Raw genomic sequence first — 15,978 nt, 5'->3', positions numbered from 1 at the left:
AAGAACGGGGCAGGTGGCATTTCAGCCTGTCTTTTGCAAATGACATCTTTGATGGTTGCAAACAGATTCTATATCGTGCAAGTGCCACAGGAGAACCGCATTTCTTCTCAATACGTAATAGATGAGCCCAGAACAAGACCAGCCCACTGCTTATGGTTCTTATAGTGCAACTTGGAATACCCGCACCTAAAGGAAAGAAGGGGCCAAGGGCCTCCACTTTATAATGTGAACTAATTTCACAGGAACATCCCAAACCTTTGTCCCTGGGCTTTATGAAAAAGCAGTCAAACAGTTAAACAAAACAAATGTTGCCACTTGTTTTTAATCCCTGGGAGAATCAAGGACAAGGATTTGGCTGATTCATGTCGTGATTCCATTTCCTTGGCAGCAGGAGTTTAGCAGGAGGGGTATAAAGCACGTCTACACCCTGTCCTTTTGTCCGTCCATTGTTTTCAAGTTAACAGGTAAGACAGGACACCATCACCCAGTAGGTGTGAACGGGAAGGCACTGAAGGGACAGAGGACCTGCCTTGGGCTGCATGGGAGGGTTTCACTCTTACACTGTACAGTAGACAGGCTGAAGCATCACACGCTTGTCCCCAGAGGGCACGAATGGCAAGTAAACACCATGCCACATAAAGACACGTGTCACCAGCTTTTCTGGAAAGAAAGGCACCCAGGACAGGAGGATTGATTTCCTGGGTGTGGTGACGTGGGGAAGAGGGAAAGGAAAAGAATAGGAGACCCAAGCAAGAAAAGCGCTGACAACACAGCTTTGCTTTGTCCCTGAGAGAAGAGCTGCAAGAGGAAGGCTCCAGAGGCATGTAGTCTAGCAGGTGTCTGCTCAGGGAGGCCCCATCTGCAGAGGGAGCCAAGCTCCCTGGGGATGAAAGCATTTATCTTGAAGAAATCAGTGGAGTGCTGGGTAAACACAGAGTCCCTGGCAGAAGGGAATTGTGCAGGAGAGCTGAGAGATGCTGATGGAATAGCTCAAGACTTTGGTTTGCTGATGGAACAGCCCAAGACTGGGGGGAGGGGACAAGGGACAAACCCTTTTTCTTTACCCTCAACACTTCTCGTTCCAGTCTGACATTTGCTTTTTTTTTTCCTGGTGCTGCCTTCATTTTGGAATTATTTTGTTGCTGTTTTCTTTCTTTATGAAGCTGGCAGGTAACAACATTCCTGCGCCCAGGAAAGGAATTTTGTTAGAGTAAGAGATCTCCAAGGGCCATTCACCAAAGATGGGAGGAAATTCATACCAAAGGGATGCCCAATGTCTGCTGACATCTATGATCTAAGTCCGAAGTCTCCTGTAGCTTCCTGTACCGTTAGCCTGCTAAAGCAGAAGGAGGGGAGAGGAGCGGTGGTGGTGGGGGGGCGGGGGGAGGGGGAGGAAGTTGCTTCAGAGGCGAGTTTTGAGATACAGATAGAGATAGAAGGCTATTGGCAAACTCAAGTTTTTGATTCTGGACTTAATTAGGAGGCAGGTTGTAAACATCTTCAGAAAGCTCCTGAATTTATAGGTTAATTAGCATAAGCTTTTAAAGATGTACCATTTATAGCAAGACCTCTCAAAAAAAGAGAATCTTGTGGCTGAAAACAAAACTGAAAGCCAGCTAATGATAAAGCTACAATTTGAGCATATGCTCCATGCCAGTTTATAGGAAAATCTCTCCAGGAGAAAGAACCACTGACTCCAGCCCCTTAGACCTAAGACATGAGATTTACAGAACTCGGGTCCTAAGAGCCAAGGAAACTTGGAGTCAAGCAGTCCAAGGCTTGGATATATTTTTAATGCCTGTACTGAAAAACTGAGGCTCAAAGAAGTTGAGACACTTGCCTGAGGTCCCACAGCTGGGAGTTCTAGAGCCAAGAGCAGAGCCCGGATTCCCTATCACATGGAGCCCTTTTCATTAAAACACATGAAGACACTGCTCCCCAGTCGGTCAGGCAAAAGCTTCCTCAGGTGTCTGGAGGCATCTCAGGTGAAAGCACCCAGAGAGGAGGCTATTGCGCACCTCTGATGCTTAGTGAGGGTCACTGGATGATACTTGTCTAAGTTCCCAGCTTTACTGGAGTGCATTTGAAGGGTGGCCCAGAAGATATGTCCACATAAAATCTCTGGAACCTGTGAATGTTTGGAAAAAGGGCCTTTGCAGATGTAATCATTAAGCTAAGGATCTTGAGATGAGATCATCCTGGATTATCTGGGTGAGCCCTAAATGCAATGACAAGTGTCCTCCTAAGAGCAAGGCAGAGAGAGCGATGACCAAGAGAGAAGACACAGAGGGGAGGTCATGTGAAGATGAAGGCCGAGATCAGGGTCATGCAGCCACAGGCCACCACAGGCTGGAAGAGGCAAGGGAGAGTTCCCCCCGAGAGCCTCTGGAGGGAGCGTGGCCCTGCTGCCACCTTGGGTTTGGACTTCTGGCCTCTGGAACTGTAAGAGAGTAAGTTTCTGTGGTTTTAAGCCCCCACTGTTAGAGCAGATTCAGGAAACTAATACATTTACAATCTCTATGGATACAACCAATCAGAAGAAACAACAGTAACAAAAAAAGATAAGGATCACAGAACGGAGAAACAAAACATGGTATATCCATATAATGCAATATCATTCAGTCTTGAAGGAAATTCTGGCACATGCTACAACACGGATGAACCTTGAGGACATTGTTCAAGGTAAAGTAGACATACACACACACACCTGGATACTATACGATTCCACCTATATAAGGTGCCTAGAGTAGTCAAATTCATAGAGACAGAGAATAGGATGGTTGTTGTCGGGGCTTGAGGGGGAAGAGGCGAATGAGGATTTACTGTTTAGTAAGTATAGCGTCTCCGCTTTACAAGCTGTAAAGCGTCATGGAGATGGATGGTGGTGAGGGTTGCACCAATCATGGATATATTTAATACCACTGAACTGTACACTTAAAAGTGATTAAGATGGTAAATTTTATGTTAGGTGCATTTTACCACATTTTTAAAATGGAAGGGAAAAAATCCAAAAGGCAGGGACCAAAGCATTTACAAATTCACAATCATAACGTTTCAATGATGGGGTCTGAGAATGAAGGCACGGGAGGAGGGTGGAGTGTTGAGACCTGTTGGGTTCACGTGGGGAACCAAGCTAAGCTGACTCAGAAGTTGGTCACATGTCAGTGTGCTACTCAGGCGGGACATTTTTCTAGATCACACCCTTCTGAGGAGGTCGGCACTCCCGCTGGGTGGGTCTTGACTCTACCATGAAGCCCATACAAACGACTCCCAGAAGTCCCAATTCTGCAGGCACCGTGTGCAAAGCCTCCACAACGTCCACCTGACAGACGGACCTCACTGAAACCCGAAGCCAAGGGGTGAGGAGCTTCTGCAGCTACCGCCAACACCCACTCCAAGGGGGGGAGCTGGAGTAAGCGGATGTTTCTACAAAATGGCATGTTCTTGGACCTGGTGTGTATTTTAAACATTCCTTCTCACAGCTGTTGAACTAAATCCGAGGTCATCGATAGCACCCCCTGTCTGCTGCCTCCCCAACTCTTTTTAGGGAACACAGTTCCCTCCGTGGACTGAGACAGCTGTTTCGATCCACGCCTTCTGTAAACGTGGCTGGCTCAAATCCGGGGGCTATGCTCAGTGTCTCCCCATCGCTCTTCCTACAGCCAAACATCTGGGAGATGGTTCTGATATTTTATTACTGTTGTTCTAAAATGCAATTTCCCCCTTGCTCCCAACTCAATGGGTTTATTTCAGTCTTATGCAGATCAAACTTGGGAACCCCAAAGGAAATGCTGTGGGCCCCCCCCCCTCCGAGCTCCGGGGAGGGATGAGAGACATGTTTAGGGGACAGGTGGGGAGCGCCCACCACCACACTTTGAGTCTTGTGGTCTGACCACCGGGAATTCATGCTGCACTCTGGATAGGGCACAACCAGCTTCTCCAATAGCTTTCCTGCAGGGGTGCTTCTCCGAGGGCCCAGCATTGACCCCACTTGGGCCAGCTATTAAACTGGAAAGGCCATGAAAACTCTGCCTCCCCCCCCAGCTGTGTGTGGAGGGTGGGTCCACCTCTCGGGTTTCCCTCCTGCCAGTGCTCCCACTGTTTTGTGCCCTGAGTTCTGCAGTAGTCTCCTCCCTGTCTCTACCCTCACCCCCTTCCCAACCATTTTTTAAAAAATTCGAGGTAAAATTCACATCCCATAAAATAAACCATTTAAATGTGAACAATTCTGCAGCATTTAGGACAGTCACAATGTCGTGCATTTACCGCCTTTATCTTGTTCCAAAACATGTCATCGCTCCAGTTGGGTACCAATGAGCAGTTACTCTTATTTCCCACCCCACCCCCCGCCCCCCCCAACTCCAGGCAACCTCCAGTCTGCTTTCTGTCTCTATGGATTTACCTCTTCTGGATATTTCATCTACATGGAAGCAAGCCGTATGCAGCCTTTTGTGTCTGGCTTCTTCCACTTAGCATAATGTTTTCAAGGTTCATCCATGTGGTAGCGGGTATCAGAAGTCCTTCCTTTTTTAGGCTGAATATTATTCCTCGTCTGTATATCCACATTTTGTTGGTCCATTCATCCATGCACGGACACTGGGTTGTTTCCATCTTCTGGCTGTTGTGAACAGAGCTGCTATGGGTGTGGTTCTATGTGTATCTGAGGACTCCCATGCATTCTTTTTTTTTTTTTTTTAAATATATATTTATTTCATAGAGAGAGCACGAGCAGGAAGGGCAGAAGGACAGGGAGAGAGAATCTCAAGCAGACTCTGAGCTGAGCGCAGAGCCCAACACAATCCTGAGATCATGACCTGAGCCAAAACCAAGAGTCAGCCGCTTAACCGACCGAACCACCCAGGCGCCGTCCCATGCGTTCGTTATACAGCAATGTGATCCAGTCACGTTCAACTCCAACTACAGTCGCTTCAGTGGCTTCCCACCATTCTTAGGATAAAGCCCAAAGTCCTGAATATGACTCTCGAAGTCCTCATGCTCCGGTCCCTCCCCGCTCCCCTAGCGTCATCTCTCCCACCTGCACTCCTGCCCATCTGACTTTTGTTTCTGCTCTGCTTGTCCTTTGCCTCTGGGCCTCTGGAGGCGGCTCCTTCTTCCTGGAAGCCCCTTCCCCAGGGTAAAAGACAAGAGCTTGTAGCAGTCACTTCCTTATCTCCCCAATCCAGTTAGCTACACTAGGTCCTAGCACAGAGCCAATGCGGGCCCTTCTGTGTCTCCCAGAGAGGAACCCCACCCCGATCCCCCAGAGCTTGCCCTGGGATTAGGGAAGCTATGCTAGACCTCGCTGGGCATCCCACAGCAGCTGCCCACAGACACTCGGGGGCCTCTCAGATTTGTGCCCAGGGTCTCTGAAACACGCCCTGCTGGGAGGTTTGCATGTGGTTATGGCGATTCGGTGCCCTGGTGTCTGTCAAAGCTGCAGGACCAGTTGGCTGCTTTCCCAGGTGCTCCGTGTCCTGACGTACTTCTGCCCAGGACACAGTCTCCACCCTGAAATGTGGGCTGGATATGAGGTAATCTTTTCTTTCTTTCTTTTTTTTTTTTTAATCAGATCTGGTTAAGGCCCCACGGAGGGGGGGCGGTGGGGTGGGGAGTGGGGCAGAGACTCCCTCTGAACTCCGGCCCCTAATTCCACAGGATGGGCTCTGGCCCAAGAGGGGCTCCGCTCAGCCCAGAGGCAGCCGCTGGTGGGGCCGGGGCTGAGAAAGCAGGAACCAGGCTCTGTGGCAGGAGGCAGTCACACCTGAACCTGACGGGTTGGCTCGACCCAAGCCCCAGGGTGTTCTGGGTCACACAGGATGTGGTTTTTAAGGGTGGGGAAGTGTATGCCTTCACCTTTCACCCACCCTTCCTTTGCTTCAGCTCTGAGCCCCTGCTCCCTGAGTGTGCCCTCTCACACGCACACCCGCACCCGCGAGAGCGCACGTGGACACGCACATACACGTGCTGTCTGACGTCCAAAAATAGTCTCATAGGACCCTTCCTTCTCCATAATTCCTAGTGGTCCCCTTATCACTTTTGATTAATTCTCCATCAATCCAACTGCACATGAACGTTTAGTAGAAACTGCCTGTGAAGACAGCCCGACCCATTAAATCTCTGAGAGAGCGATCCGTCATCAACGATACTTGCTTTCCTCCAGTGGTGAAGATGGAGGGAATGGAACAAGGGCCTCTTTTGTGCTTCTGACGGCTTCTGAGGAGCATGACGGTAGCTTTGACGGGAGCCACTTACCTCCAGGACTTTCCCTGTGATAAACTGGTGACAGGCTTCGCATTTCACCCCGAAGAGCCCCTGGTAGTCCTTTTCACAGTACGGGGCGCCGTCCCTGCAACACAGAACGCCGTTCAGCTCCTGAGGGGGGGCCGAGGGGCAGGGAAGACACCAGGACCGAGTCCTCGGAGCCCTTCTCCACAGAACGGTAGCATGCCGGCATTCTCCCCCACCCAGCGTCCGCACGCCTGGAGACCTGGTCAGACATGACCACAGCGCGGGGAACCACACCACGTGGACAGAGGGCTGTGGTTCTCCCGGCTACACAGAAATTATAGCCAGATCACCACATGGTTACCCCTGCTGCTTCCCTGTTGTCTCAGAACTAACTAGCAAAACACTGGCTCCATTCCCTCTCCCCACCAGGCCAGATGGGCTTCCGATGTGGCGGCAGCGTTCACCCTCCTCTGAGGAGGCCCCAAGGCCACCTTCCCCTCACAGCTTCCTTGAGCTCCCACGTCATCACCTCCTGGCAGCGCTGAGATGCTGGGTCCTCCGCCCTCAGGAGGCCCGAGGGCCGCAGGGCCTGCTCATCCAGCCTCTCAAAACCTCATTTACCTCAGAGCACAGTAAAAATGTTGTTTTCTAGGTGTGCCATTGAGCGGAAGAGTCAAAAAGCACACCGCAGAGCCCAGTTACCTACTCCCACACAGCCTTTCCGGTTAGTTTGACAGTCGGGCACTTTCCTGTCTCTTCTTCCTTCGGCTGTGCGTCAGAAATCACCTGTGAAGTTTCTTCCTTCTGCTACAGGCCTTTGGGCTTCTCCCCGACCTACAGAATTGGATTTCTAGGGGGTGGGGCTCATGTTACTTTTGTTGTTGTTGTTTCACTCTGTTCTTAAATTAAATTCACATAACTCTTTTGAATAGCTATTTAACCTGGTTGGAGAACATTTTTTAAAGCACAGAAAGGTTTATAGGGGAAAATTTTCCCTCATTGCCACTGGACGCCCATATTCATTCTTTTTTTCCTTAAGCCAAAAGGTAACCACTGTAACTAGTTTCTCTAGGCTACATTAAAACAACAACAACAACAACAACACTTACTCTAGCTATTATCCGCACTTACTCTAGCTATTATCTGCAGCATCAGACTCTAACATGAACCCATTCCTGGTGGGTTGTTTTGTGCATTGGTCCCAATGCGCTCAGGGCTTAGACCCTGTGTGTGTCTTGGCGGGGGCGGGGGTAGGTGTCTACAAATACATTCAAGGCCTAGAAAGAGGACAAAGGTTTACTTACTAGTTCCAAACAGGAGAAAAAAAAAATGAGGGAAAGTAAAATTACTAAATGCTTAATTGATGACAACATACCGTGTAACATTATGTCAGCTTTGCTAATTGTTAAATTAGGCAAGGATTCACATTTCATTAAAATTATTGCAGGCAGACTATGGCAACAGCAGCAGAATAAAATTCCTTTTATAAAAACTAAAGAAGTTCTACAGCAAAACTTCGTATTGATGGTGGGATGCTAATGTCTCTCACTATGTCCGGTGGGGGGGCTGGGGGGCCCCTCCCAAGGATCCCGCGGCCTGGGCCCCAGCCTTACTTGCTGATGTACTCCCCGGTGAGGACCTTTCCGCAGGACTTGCACTTGAAACATCCCAAATGCCACTGCTTGTCCAGGGCCAGGAGGGCCTGCCCGTTCTTGATGTCCCTTCCGCAGCCGGCACAGTCTGGAAAAGCGCAGCTGTTAGCAGTTACTCCACGTGTGTTCTGTGAAATCCCAACACGCAGGCCAGCTCTGAACCCTGGTGTGCGCCCATCCCACACTCAGCAAACAGTGACTTAAGCACCGTGTCATTCCACTCCCTTTCCCTGCACTGAGTCTTTCTTAGCCTCACACAGCATGGAAACTCCAGGAACCTCAGTGGATCCAAGGGGATGGATGTCCTTCCTCCATTCATTTCCTTGGGGGTGACTGAAATACCCCCGAGCTCCAGCTGGCGCAGGGAACATTTAATTACATTGTCTTGGCTGTGATTTTCAGAAAGCTCTCCTAGGCCTCTATTAATTGAGGGCACATGTGAGTAGCTGAGCATCTCATGCTGGATGCCTCACTGAACAATATACATGGGATTCCTGGAAAGCAGCCCATGAATCTCATTTTTGTAAATGGGACTCTCCTGCTTTATCATCCTAAACTAGACTTTTGAAGATCTGTGATCATCAGTTGAATAGCTCTTAATTCCTTAGCTTTAAATTCTCCATGGCAGGCTCCTGTGAAGCAGATGAAGGAGAAAGTGTTTCTTTGTGGTAAAGGGCGTGGGCTCTGGAAGGAGCTGGCCTGGTTCCTGGGTCCCAGCCCAGCACAACAACTTGTTGGCCGGTTCTCCCCCTTTCTAAGCCTTGGGTTTCTTCATATGGAAGCGGGGGCCTTATGAGTGCCTGGCTCAAGCCTCCGACGAGGATTCAATGAAATAATGGTTATCACTGAGGCTGGCATGTGGGAAGTGGCCCTATAAACATTTCCTATTATTATAATTGCCATTATTCTGATGATTGAATACTTCGTTGTTAGGGACGTTGAGTATTTAAAAGAACCCAGAAGAATGTAAATTGATGCAACCTTTTTGGAAAGCAACACAGACATCCACAGACATTTAAAATCAATGCAGGTGAGCAAATGAAACCCAGCATTGCTGGGAGGTTGGCCATCACGTCCCTGCTGATTAGAGGAAACACTCATGCAATAAAGCAATGCCCAGACAAGGCCACTTGGCGCACAAAATGATGAAACACCCCCTTCTTCCAACCCCATGTGTGAAGACTGCATCTTTACTAGTGATATTCCTAGCCCTACTTTAACTCTCTCTCCTCCTAGAAAAACTTACTGAGATGCCCATTCACTGACCTGCTCCTGCGTCTTGACAGAACCCAGCCCAGAACTGCTCGCACTGCCTTGACTCCTCCTCAATGCCACCCAGCAAGCGCTCCCATCCTAGGACAGTTCCTTCAGAGATGCTCACGATTCCCCTGCTGTTCTCCCTTGCTGGGGCTTAAGTTAACTTGACTATCCCCCCCTCCTTTTTTTTTGACTACAGGTGTGTTTCTGGTGATCTTTGGTCAGTGGGTATCAATGTACCTTTAGATCCAGCAATTTCCTAAGATTTTAGTCTAGAAATAAATTTGCAAATAAGTGTGCATGTGTGTGTGTCTGGCATGTGTCCATGCATGTATTCCCTGAAGAAAATACATGTATTTCCTGCAGCACTTTTGTAACAACAAAACTGAAAACAGCTGATGGGGACATTAATGAGGAGCTGGTTACGTTAATTATGATAGAGTCTGGAATACTGGAATAGTATGTACTGTTAAAAAGAATGAGTCAATTTGTGTGCGGACATGGAAAGATGTCCAAAATAGATTAAGTTAAAAAAAAAAAAAAAAGCAACCTGTGGAACAGTATGCATACCATAAGCTCATTTACAAAAAATTAGTGAAGGGTATATATATGTTTGCACACATGCTTGTATAGTAAATAAAACATTTCTTAAAAAAGAAAATTGAAATGCCTAAGATATTTTCCTCTGTGGAGGACTTTTTACTTCACATCCTCTGTGTTGTTTGAATTATTTTTTTGTTACCACGAGAGTGTAAAAAAAAAAAAGAGCAAATATTTATAAAGTTAAAAATATAATTGCTATACAAGTTCTAAATTATTGCAGATTAGGATTTCTGTAAGTATTGCCCATTATTAGCTGAGCGAGTATTATATGATCACAAAGCATTATTTTTTTTATTTTAAGCTGGAGTTTATGTTTCCCAGCATCTCAACAAAAAACTTTATAAAGGGGATCTCACGTCTGGTAGTTTACTATAGGGATAAAAATGGAAGGCCATGATATTTGCTCATACATACAATATTTAAAGGTTAGGAGCACAGGATGAGTTTAAGATGAATTGACAGTTTTTAATCCAAGTTGAACCGAATTTTTTTCATTCTTCTGATTAGATCATGCCCACTAGGTGGCAGTAAAGATTTAAAATAATAAGGAAGATGCTGGTTGGTAGATTTTTTAAGTCAGAAAATAAATTTTAGAGATGGCTTTCAGTTTTAGAAACTGAAGACGGTTGGGCTCAGGAGGGTTGGCAGAGCCATTTAGGGTCTCCCCCTGCACAGCCCTGAGATCTAGGGAGATGGAAGGCCTAGGGATGGTAACAGCCCAGGCTTTGGAATTAGGAGGACTTGAGTATTAACTTGGGCAAGTTACAGTCTCTGAACCCTCACTTCTTCATCTGTGAAATGCTAACATGATGTGCTTTGCACAACACTTAGAACGTTTGGTCCATGTTAGCCTCTCAATGTGGCTCCACCTTTCTTTGGTGGGAGCAGAGCTGGGACTAGAAGCCATGTTTCTGGATGGTAAGTCTTGCTCTCTTTACAAGCACATTAGTGCCCAGATATCCCAGAGCTCTGAAAGCAGCTGAGACACAATTTGAGAGCAATAACGATTTCTCTGATCATTCTGCACTGAGGGTTTTGGATGAACCAGACACCATGTGAGGGCTTTATAAAGAGGGTACCATTTATTATTCAGTCATATAGTCAAAATGCCTGCAGTCTGGAAGTCTCTGACCTCACAGGTGGTGTCCCATACTTCTCAGATCCTCTGGGCCCTGCAGTGTCCCACGGAGGGCAGATGTTCTGCAATTGACTTTGATAATGGTTTATAGAGAAGTGTTCACCGAATGCTGAATGTCTAGAGCTAGGCAGCTGGTAAAGTGGGGCTGGAAGCAGAGACGGGGATAAGCCACTTCCTCCCAAACCTTTAGACATAAATCAAGAAAATCAAAGACCACCTCCGAGAAAGTAGAATACTGGCCCACACTGGCTGATTCCAAGTATTCTGGCATATGCCACAGAGGCTACTCACTCATTCCTCTCTGGACAAAACCATAAATTCTCCACCTAAGCCTGATGTCATGCTGGGAAAAGTGGAAAAGATGCAGAGACAAAAAGATGCGTGTTGGATTGTTCACTCCTCCCATGCTCATCCCAACTAAGCTCTTTTATAAAGAACAAAATGTCCTACTCTGTATCTTCATGGTTTTCAGCTGTTGAGAAAATTGTTTCCACATCACTGAAGCAGCTGCTGGTAAATATAGAAAGCTGGCGATTGGCACTGCAATTATTGCCGAAGTCAGAAATAGGTGAATATGGAGCAGCATCAAGGAAGTCAAACACTCTAGCAACTTGCCATGTATTCCATCAAAAACAAAGAATCACCAACTGTGGCAAGAGAAAAACACAACAACAGTAAACACTTTGCCTCAAGTCTTTCATTCTTGGCGCAAGAGCCAAGTGAAGAGCAGGAATTTGGCTACTTAATGTCTGAGTTAAACTAATATCCAACTACACACCTGGTTCCATATTTGTAGCACTTTGTTCCAAGGCAACAAATATCCTTGAAGACAGGGATCCTGTCTGCTTTTATTTATTTATTTATTTATTTATTTATTTATTTTGCATCAGGTCATGCACACCTGGGCTTTGAAAGTATTTAAGTTGAAGAAGGTGACAAATGGCTCTCGGCAAGAAAAGTTGTATTCCCAAGCCAAGAAAGATGTCCTCACTTGGGCGGCACTTAAGGTCCTATCAGATTGGATACCTATGTTCTCCTTGAGAACTATTTCTGCCTTTTTAGAATTTCTCACTTGGAAAAGGTAAGGGCCAAAGAGATGTCTTACTCTGTGAAGATGCCTCTCTAGAGAAGAGGGCTGAGGACATGGAGCTCTAGAAAAGAAAACTAGGTGGTAACTAAATGCCACTCCCTCCTGCCTAGGCCTGCATGCTTCAGTGACGCCCAGAACCATTAATGAAGATGGACCTCACCATTCACAGTGGCTACCCATCTGGGATCAAAGCTCTCAGAATACAAAATGGGGATTTTTCTAGTGTTTTGGAATTTTGGACCATGGTTTAAAAGCTGAAGATCATGGTGATAAATATTCCATCTCCTAAAGAAGGATGCCAGGAATATCCTTCCAGGACTTTCCAAAAGACAGACTTCACCCGATGATTACCAACCCCTATTGCCCACTTACCTCTGAAATCAGAAATTTGAAAATGCATAGAGGAGTCAGCAGGGAGCTGTCCACACAGCAGGAGTGTGGGGGTGTTCTCTCCCCTCTGCTGTGACAGGGATTAGAGGACCCTGGGGGGAAGTTTAGGAAGAACCGAGAAGTTTACTGAGTGGGGAAGCTCAGGCCCTAGGACTGCTATGGGTCCAAGAAAAGCTTGATGTTAGAGTTCTTGGAACAAACTGATTTTAATGTCCTAGAGCTTGGAAGCACTCATAAACAGAAAAAACTTGAGCCTGCTGAATTTGGAAGATTTGGAAGGCAGGAAGCTGGTTGGAGGCAGAAATGGCAGGCTAAGGAGAGGATAGAGTGGGAATGGCATTCACTTCCACCATTTGGCTCACTGGGGGATGCACTTATGTCTTGTGACTGGTACCCATGCCCAAGCATCTAGAATGAACCCACTGAACAAAGCTGTCTACTGAGGGTGGGGGACTTCATTAGTAAGAGCATAGGAGACTACAAGGGAGCAGGACCTGAGGCTGGGAGGTGGGGGGAGTTTGTTGCAAGAGGTTAACCAGAAATTGCATGCTTTTGTCAAGGAACTCAAAGTGCACCCCCATAAAAATTGTCTCCAGCCAGTGTTAGCTGAGAGAGCAGCGTGACAATGCCAGGTTCCTAACACCTCTTCCCTTCTACCTCCAATCACCCTTGTCCCTGCCTGGCCCACAAAGGAGCCACAGGACAGGAAAGGGTAAAGAAAGAGCGAAAGAAGATGTTGTGCCCACTGTCAGTCTCTGGTTTGGGTCGGGTCTGAGCTGGGCCAGGGTGTGGCTCTGAAACAGATGTGAGGATCAAGTTTTCAACTGGTCCAGACTTCTACGAGCTGAAGGTGACCAGAAAGCTATGGGATCCACCTAAGGTAGGATTAAGGGTGGGAAAGGGAACTCTGATCAAGGATAATACAAGTAACAAAAGGGAAAAATAAGGCTGTTCATTGTTATGTCCCACGTGTGCTTTGGCCTGTTGTATATACAAATTGTGCATTTCCCAGCAGTTGAGGACTCTGGAAGCAAAGAGACCTGGAGTGGAAATCCAGCTCTGACACTGAGCCGAGGGGCCTTGGGCAGGCTAGGTAACCACTGGGTTTCAGTGTCTTCATCTGTAGAATGGGTAGGTTGGCAGTACCCAACTTCCTGGGCTGCCATGAGGACTGGATGGAGTGTGGGTGCAGGTACACACTCAGTGTCTGTTCTCACAGGTGCAATAATCTCACAAAACCTGCGTTTCCTCCTCCCCTTAACAAACAGGCAAGGCCCACTGTCAGCCCCCAGGGAAGGCATTTTCGTCTGTGTGGTTCCATCATCATCATCATCATATTACCGTAACTATTATTATAGTTACTATCCAGATTTTAACTTTTGAAAGGTCTGGTGCATCCGTTCTCTCTACCCACACTCTCGGGGCTCCCGCTAACCTGGAAGGGCAGTGATTATCTGCATTTTACAGATCACAGAACATCGGAGAGCCAGAGGGACCTTCAAGACTGTTTGATGCAAATGCTTCACTTTCCACTCAGGATACTCAGGCCTAGGGTGGACCTCAGCTTTGCACACAGCCACACAGCTGAATGGTGTCCAATTAACTGCACAGTGGGAATCTCCTGTTCTCAAGGGCACATGGACTCGGGCCTCTACAGCTTACAGGGCTTCTCTGAACCTAAACCTCCACTCGCAGGTCTGTCTTCCTGATTATCATCCCTTGTGCTATCCATGAGCAAAAGATGGCACCGGAGCACAAGGCGTTCACTGGGGTAAAGAGACTGTGAAAGTAGAGAATTGTTGTGAAAATAAATAATAAATATTTATTAATAATAATAAATCATTGTCATGTAAATTGTAAAGGGGACCAGAGAGAGACTTTCCTCCTGTAATTGATGCTTGCTGATGTCCTGGGATGTTATAAAATGTCCCCAGGGATTTTGAGTCAGTTCTGAGTATTTCCTTACTTTGCTGAAAAAAAAAAATTTTTTTTTTTTTTTAAGATTTTATTTATTTGACAGAGAGAGACACAGTGAGAGAGGGAACACAAGCAGGGGGAGTGGGAGAGGGAGAGGCAGGCTTCCCGTGGAGCAGGGAGCCCGATGTGGGGCTCGATCCCAGGACCCTGAGATCATGACCTGAGCCGAAGGCAGATGCTTAATGACTGAGCCACCCAGGCACCCCTGAAAAAAATTTTAAAAATTAAGAATAAAAAGAAATCAAGTTTCAGTATTCAAACTGCTGCCCTTATAAGCTCCAGAAAATTTCAGCTTTCCTTGGAACCCTTTTTAAAAAATAATAATGAAACAGAAACTCTATTTGTCATCACTGGAGATTAGCGTACAAGGTCATGGCTATGCACGGGGATGAAAAATAAACAGAAGCAAAATCATTTCATATTTAGATTGTTATTATTAGAAAGTAGAGTAAGACTTTGGAGACCCTATAAAATATTCAAGTGGCATCCTTTTAATAGACCGTTAACTACAGGCACTTTATCCCTGACCGGGACTCAATCTAAAGAGCTTCAAGGAAAAAAACAAATCAAAACCAAAACCAAATTTAAGTTCCAGAGTTTGGTTCACTTGAGATCCTGAATTTAATGATGTCGGATCTTGGCATTCAACTCTTCTTACAGGACATGGATTTCTCATTATCTGTGGGATAAAATGGTGAAGGTAGAATGCAGGAGAATAGCTGTTCTATCCAAATGAGAGGGAAAGAACAGACACAAGAGCAGAGTAAGCTGATTCTTTTTTTTTTTTTTTTAAAGATTTTATTTATTTATTTGACAGAGAGAGACACAGCGAGAGAGGGAACACAAGCAGGGGGAGTGGGAGAGGGAGAAGGATGCGGAACTCGATTCCAGGACCCTGGGATCATGACCTGAGCCGAAGGCAGTCGCTTAACCAACTTAGCCACCCAGGCGCCCCGAGTAAGCTGATTCTTTCAGGTTAACAAGCTGCCTTGGACACAAGCCTTCAACCCATGTCAGCTCAGCCTCGGACACGTGGATTCCTTCATGGGAATAACAGTTTGGAGGCCCAGGGTGGTTGCCCACTTTATACAGGACTGATAGTTCCAGTTTGCTAGGGTTCCCATCCCTCCACAGAGTCTAAATGTCAACTGCTACCTGTTGTCACTTTGGAACTGACCTGTGCACTCAGGGGACTAGCCTGGCCTTTTCTGTAGGCCCTTCAGTTTGCAACCCATAGATTAAAAAAAAAAAAAATCTACACTCTCCTTATGTTATTATTAATTTTTTAATAAGAGTTGGCCTAGAGTTTTAAGGTCTTTAAGATATAAAGGATTTGGGTATTTGAAAGCCTTTCCTTGACCAGAAAGGCCACATCATATTTAGTAGTGATAGGAATATCGATCTAACAAGAGGATATGGTTGAATGTAAACTTCCTTTCATCATCTGTGCTGTTCAGTGTGGTCAGGTTCCAAATCAGACCTTTATGAGTTGACAAATATTGACAGTCCACAGTCCAGTTTTTTAATTTAAAACAAAGTCACCAAGTTCTTTTTTAGCATGTCATGGCAAATGGCACGGGGTGGGGTCACCATCCAAAAGGATAGAGAAGGACCAAAACACAATGTGAAACTGCAAACGTGTT

At 46.5% G+C, this 15,978-nt stretch overlaps 1 protein-coding gene across 9 annotated transcripts in view; it reads right to left on the bottom strand.

The window, feature by feature from the left end:
- The window catches only part of ABLIM1 (actin binding LIM protein 1), a 284,673-nt gene that overhangs the window by 89,596 nt on the left and 179,099 nt on the right, over positions 1 to 15,978 (bottom strand). For all 9 annotated transcript variants that reach the window (XM_081823453.1, XM_081823450.1, XM_081823448.1 and 6 more), the window contains exons 5-6: positions 7,842 to 7,968; positions 6,253 to 6,346 (exon numbers count right to left, since the gene is read on the bottom strand). In XM_081823453.1, coding sequence (XP_081679579.1) covers positions 6,253 to 6,346; positions 7,842 to 7,968 — 221 coding nt within the window. The remainder of the gene's footprint in view (positions 1 to 6,252; positions 6,347 to 7,841; positions 7,969 to 15,978) is intronic.

The sequence above is a fragment of the Leptonychotes weddellii genome, chromosome 6, assembly GCF_054177405.1.
Source record: "Leptonychotes weddellii isolate Sample4059 chromosome 6, ASM5417740v2, whole genome shotgun sequence".
NCBI lineage: Eukaryota > Metazoa > Chordata > Mammalia > Carnivora > Phocidae > Leptonychotes > Leptonychotes weddellii.
The sequence above is the reverse complement of the archived record's forward strand: the minus strand, read 5'-3'. Positions and strand labels throughout refer to the sequence as shown.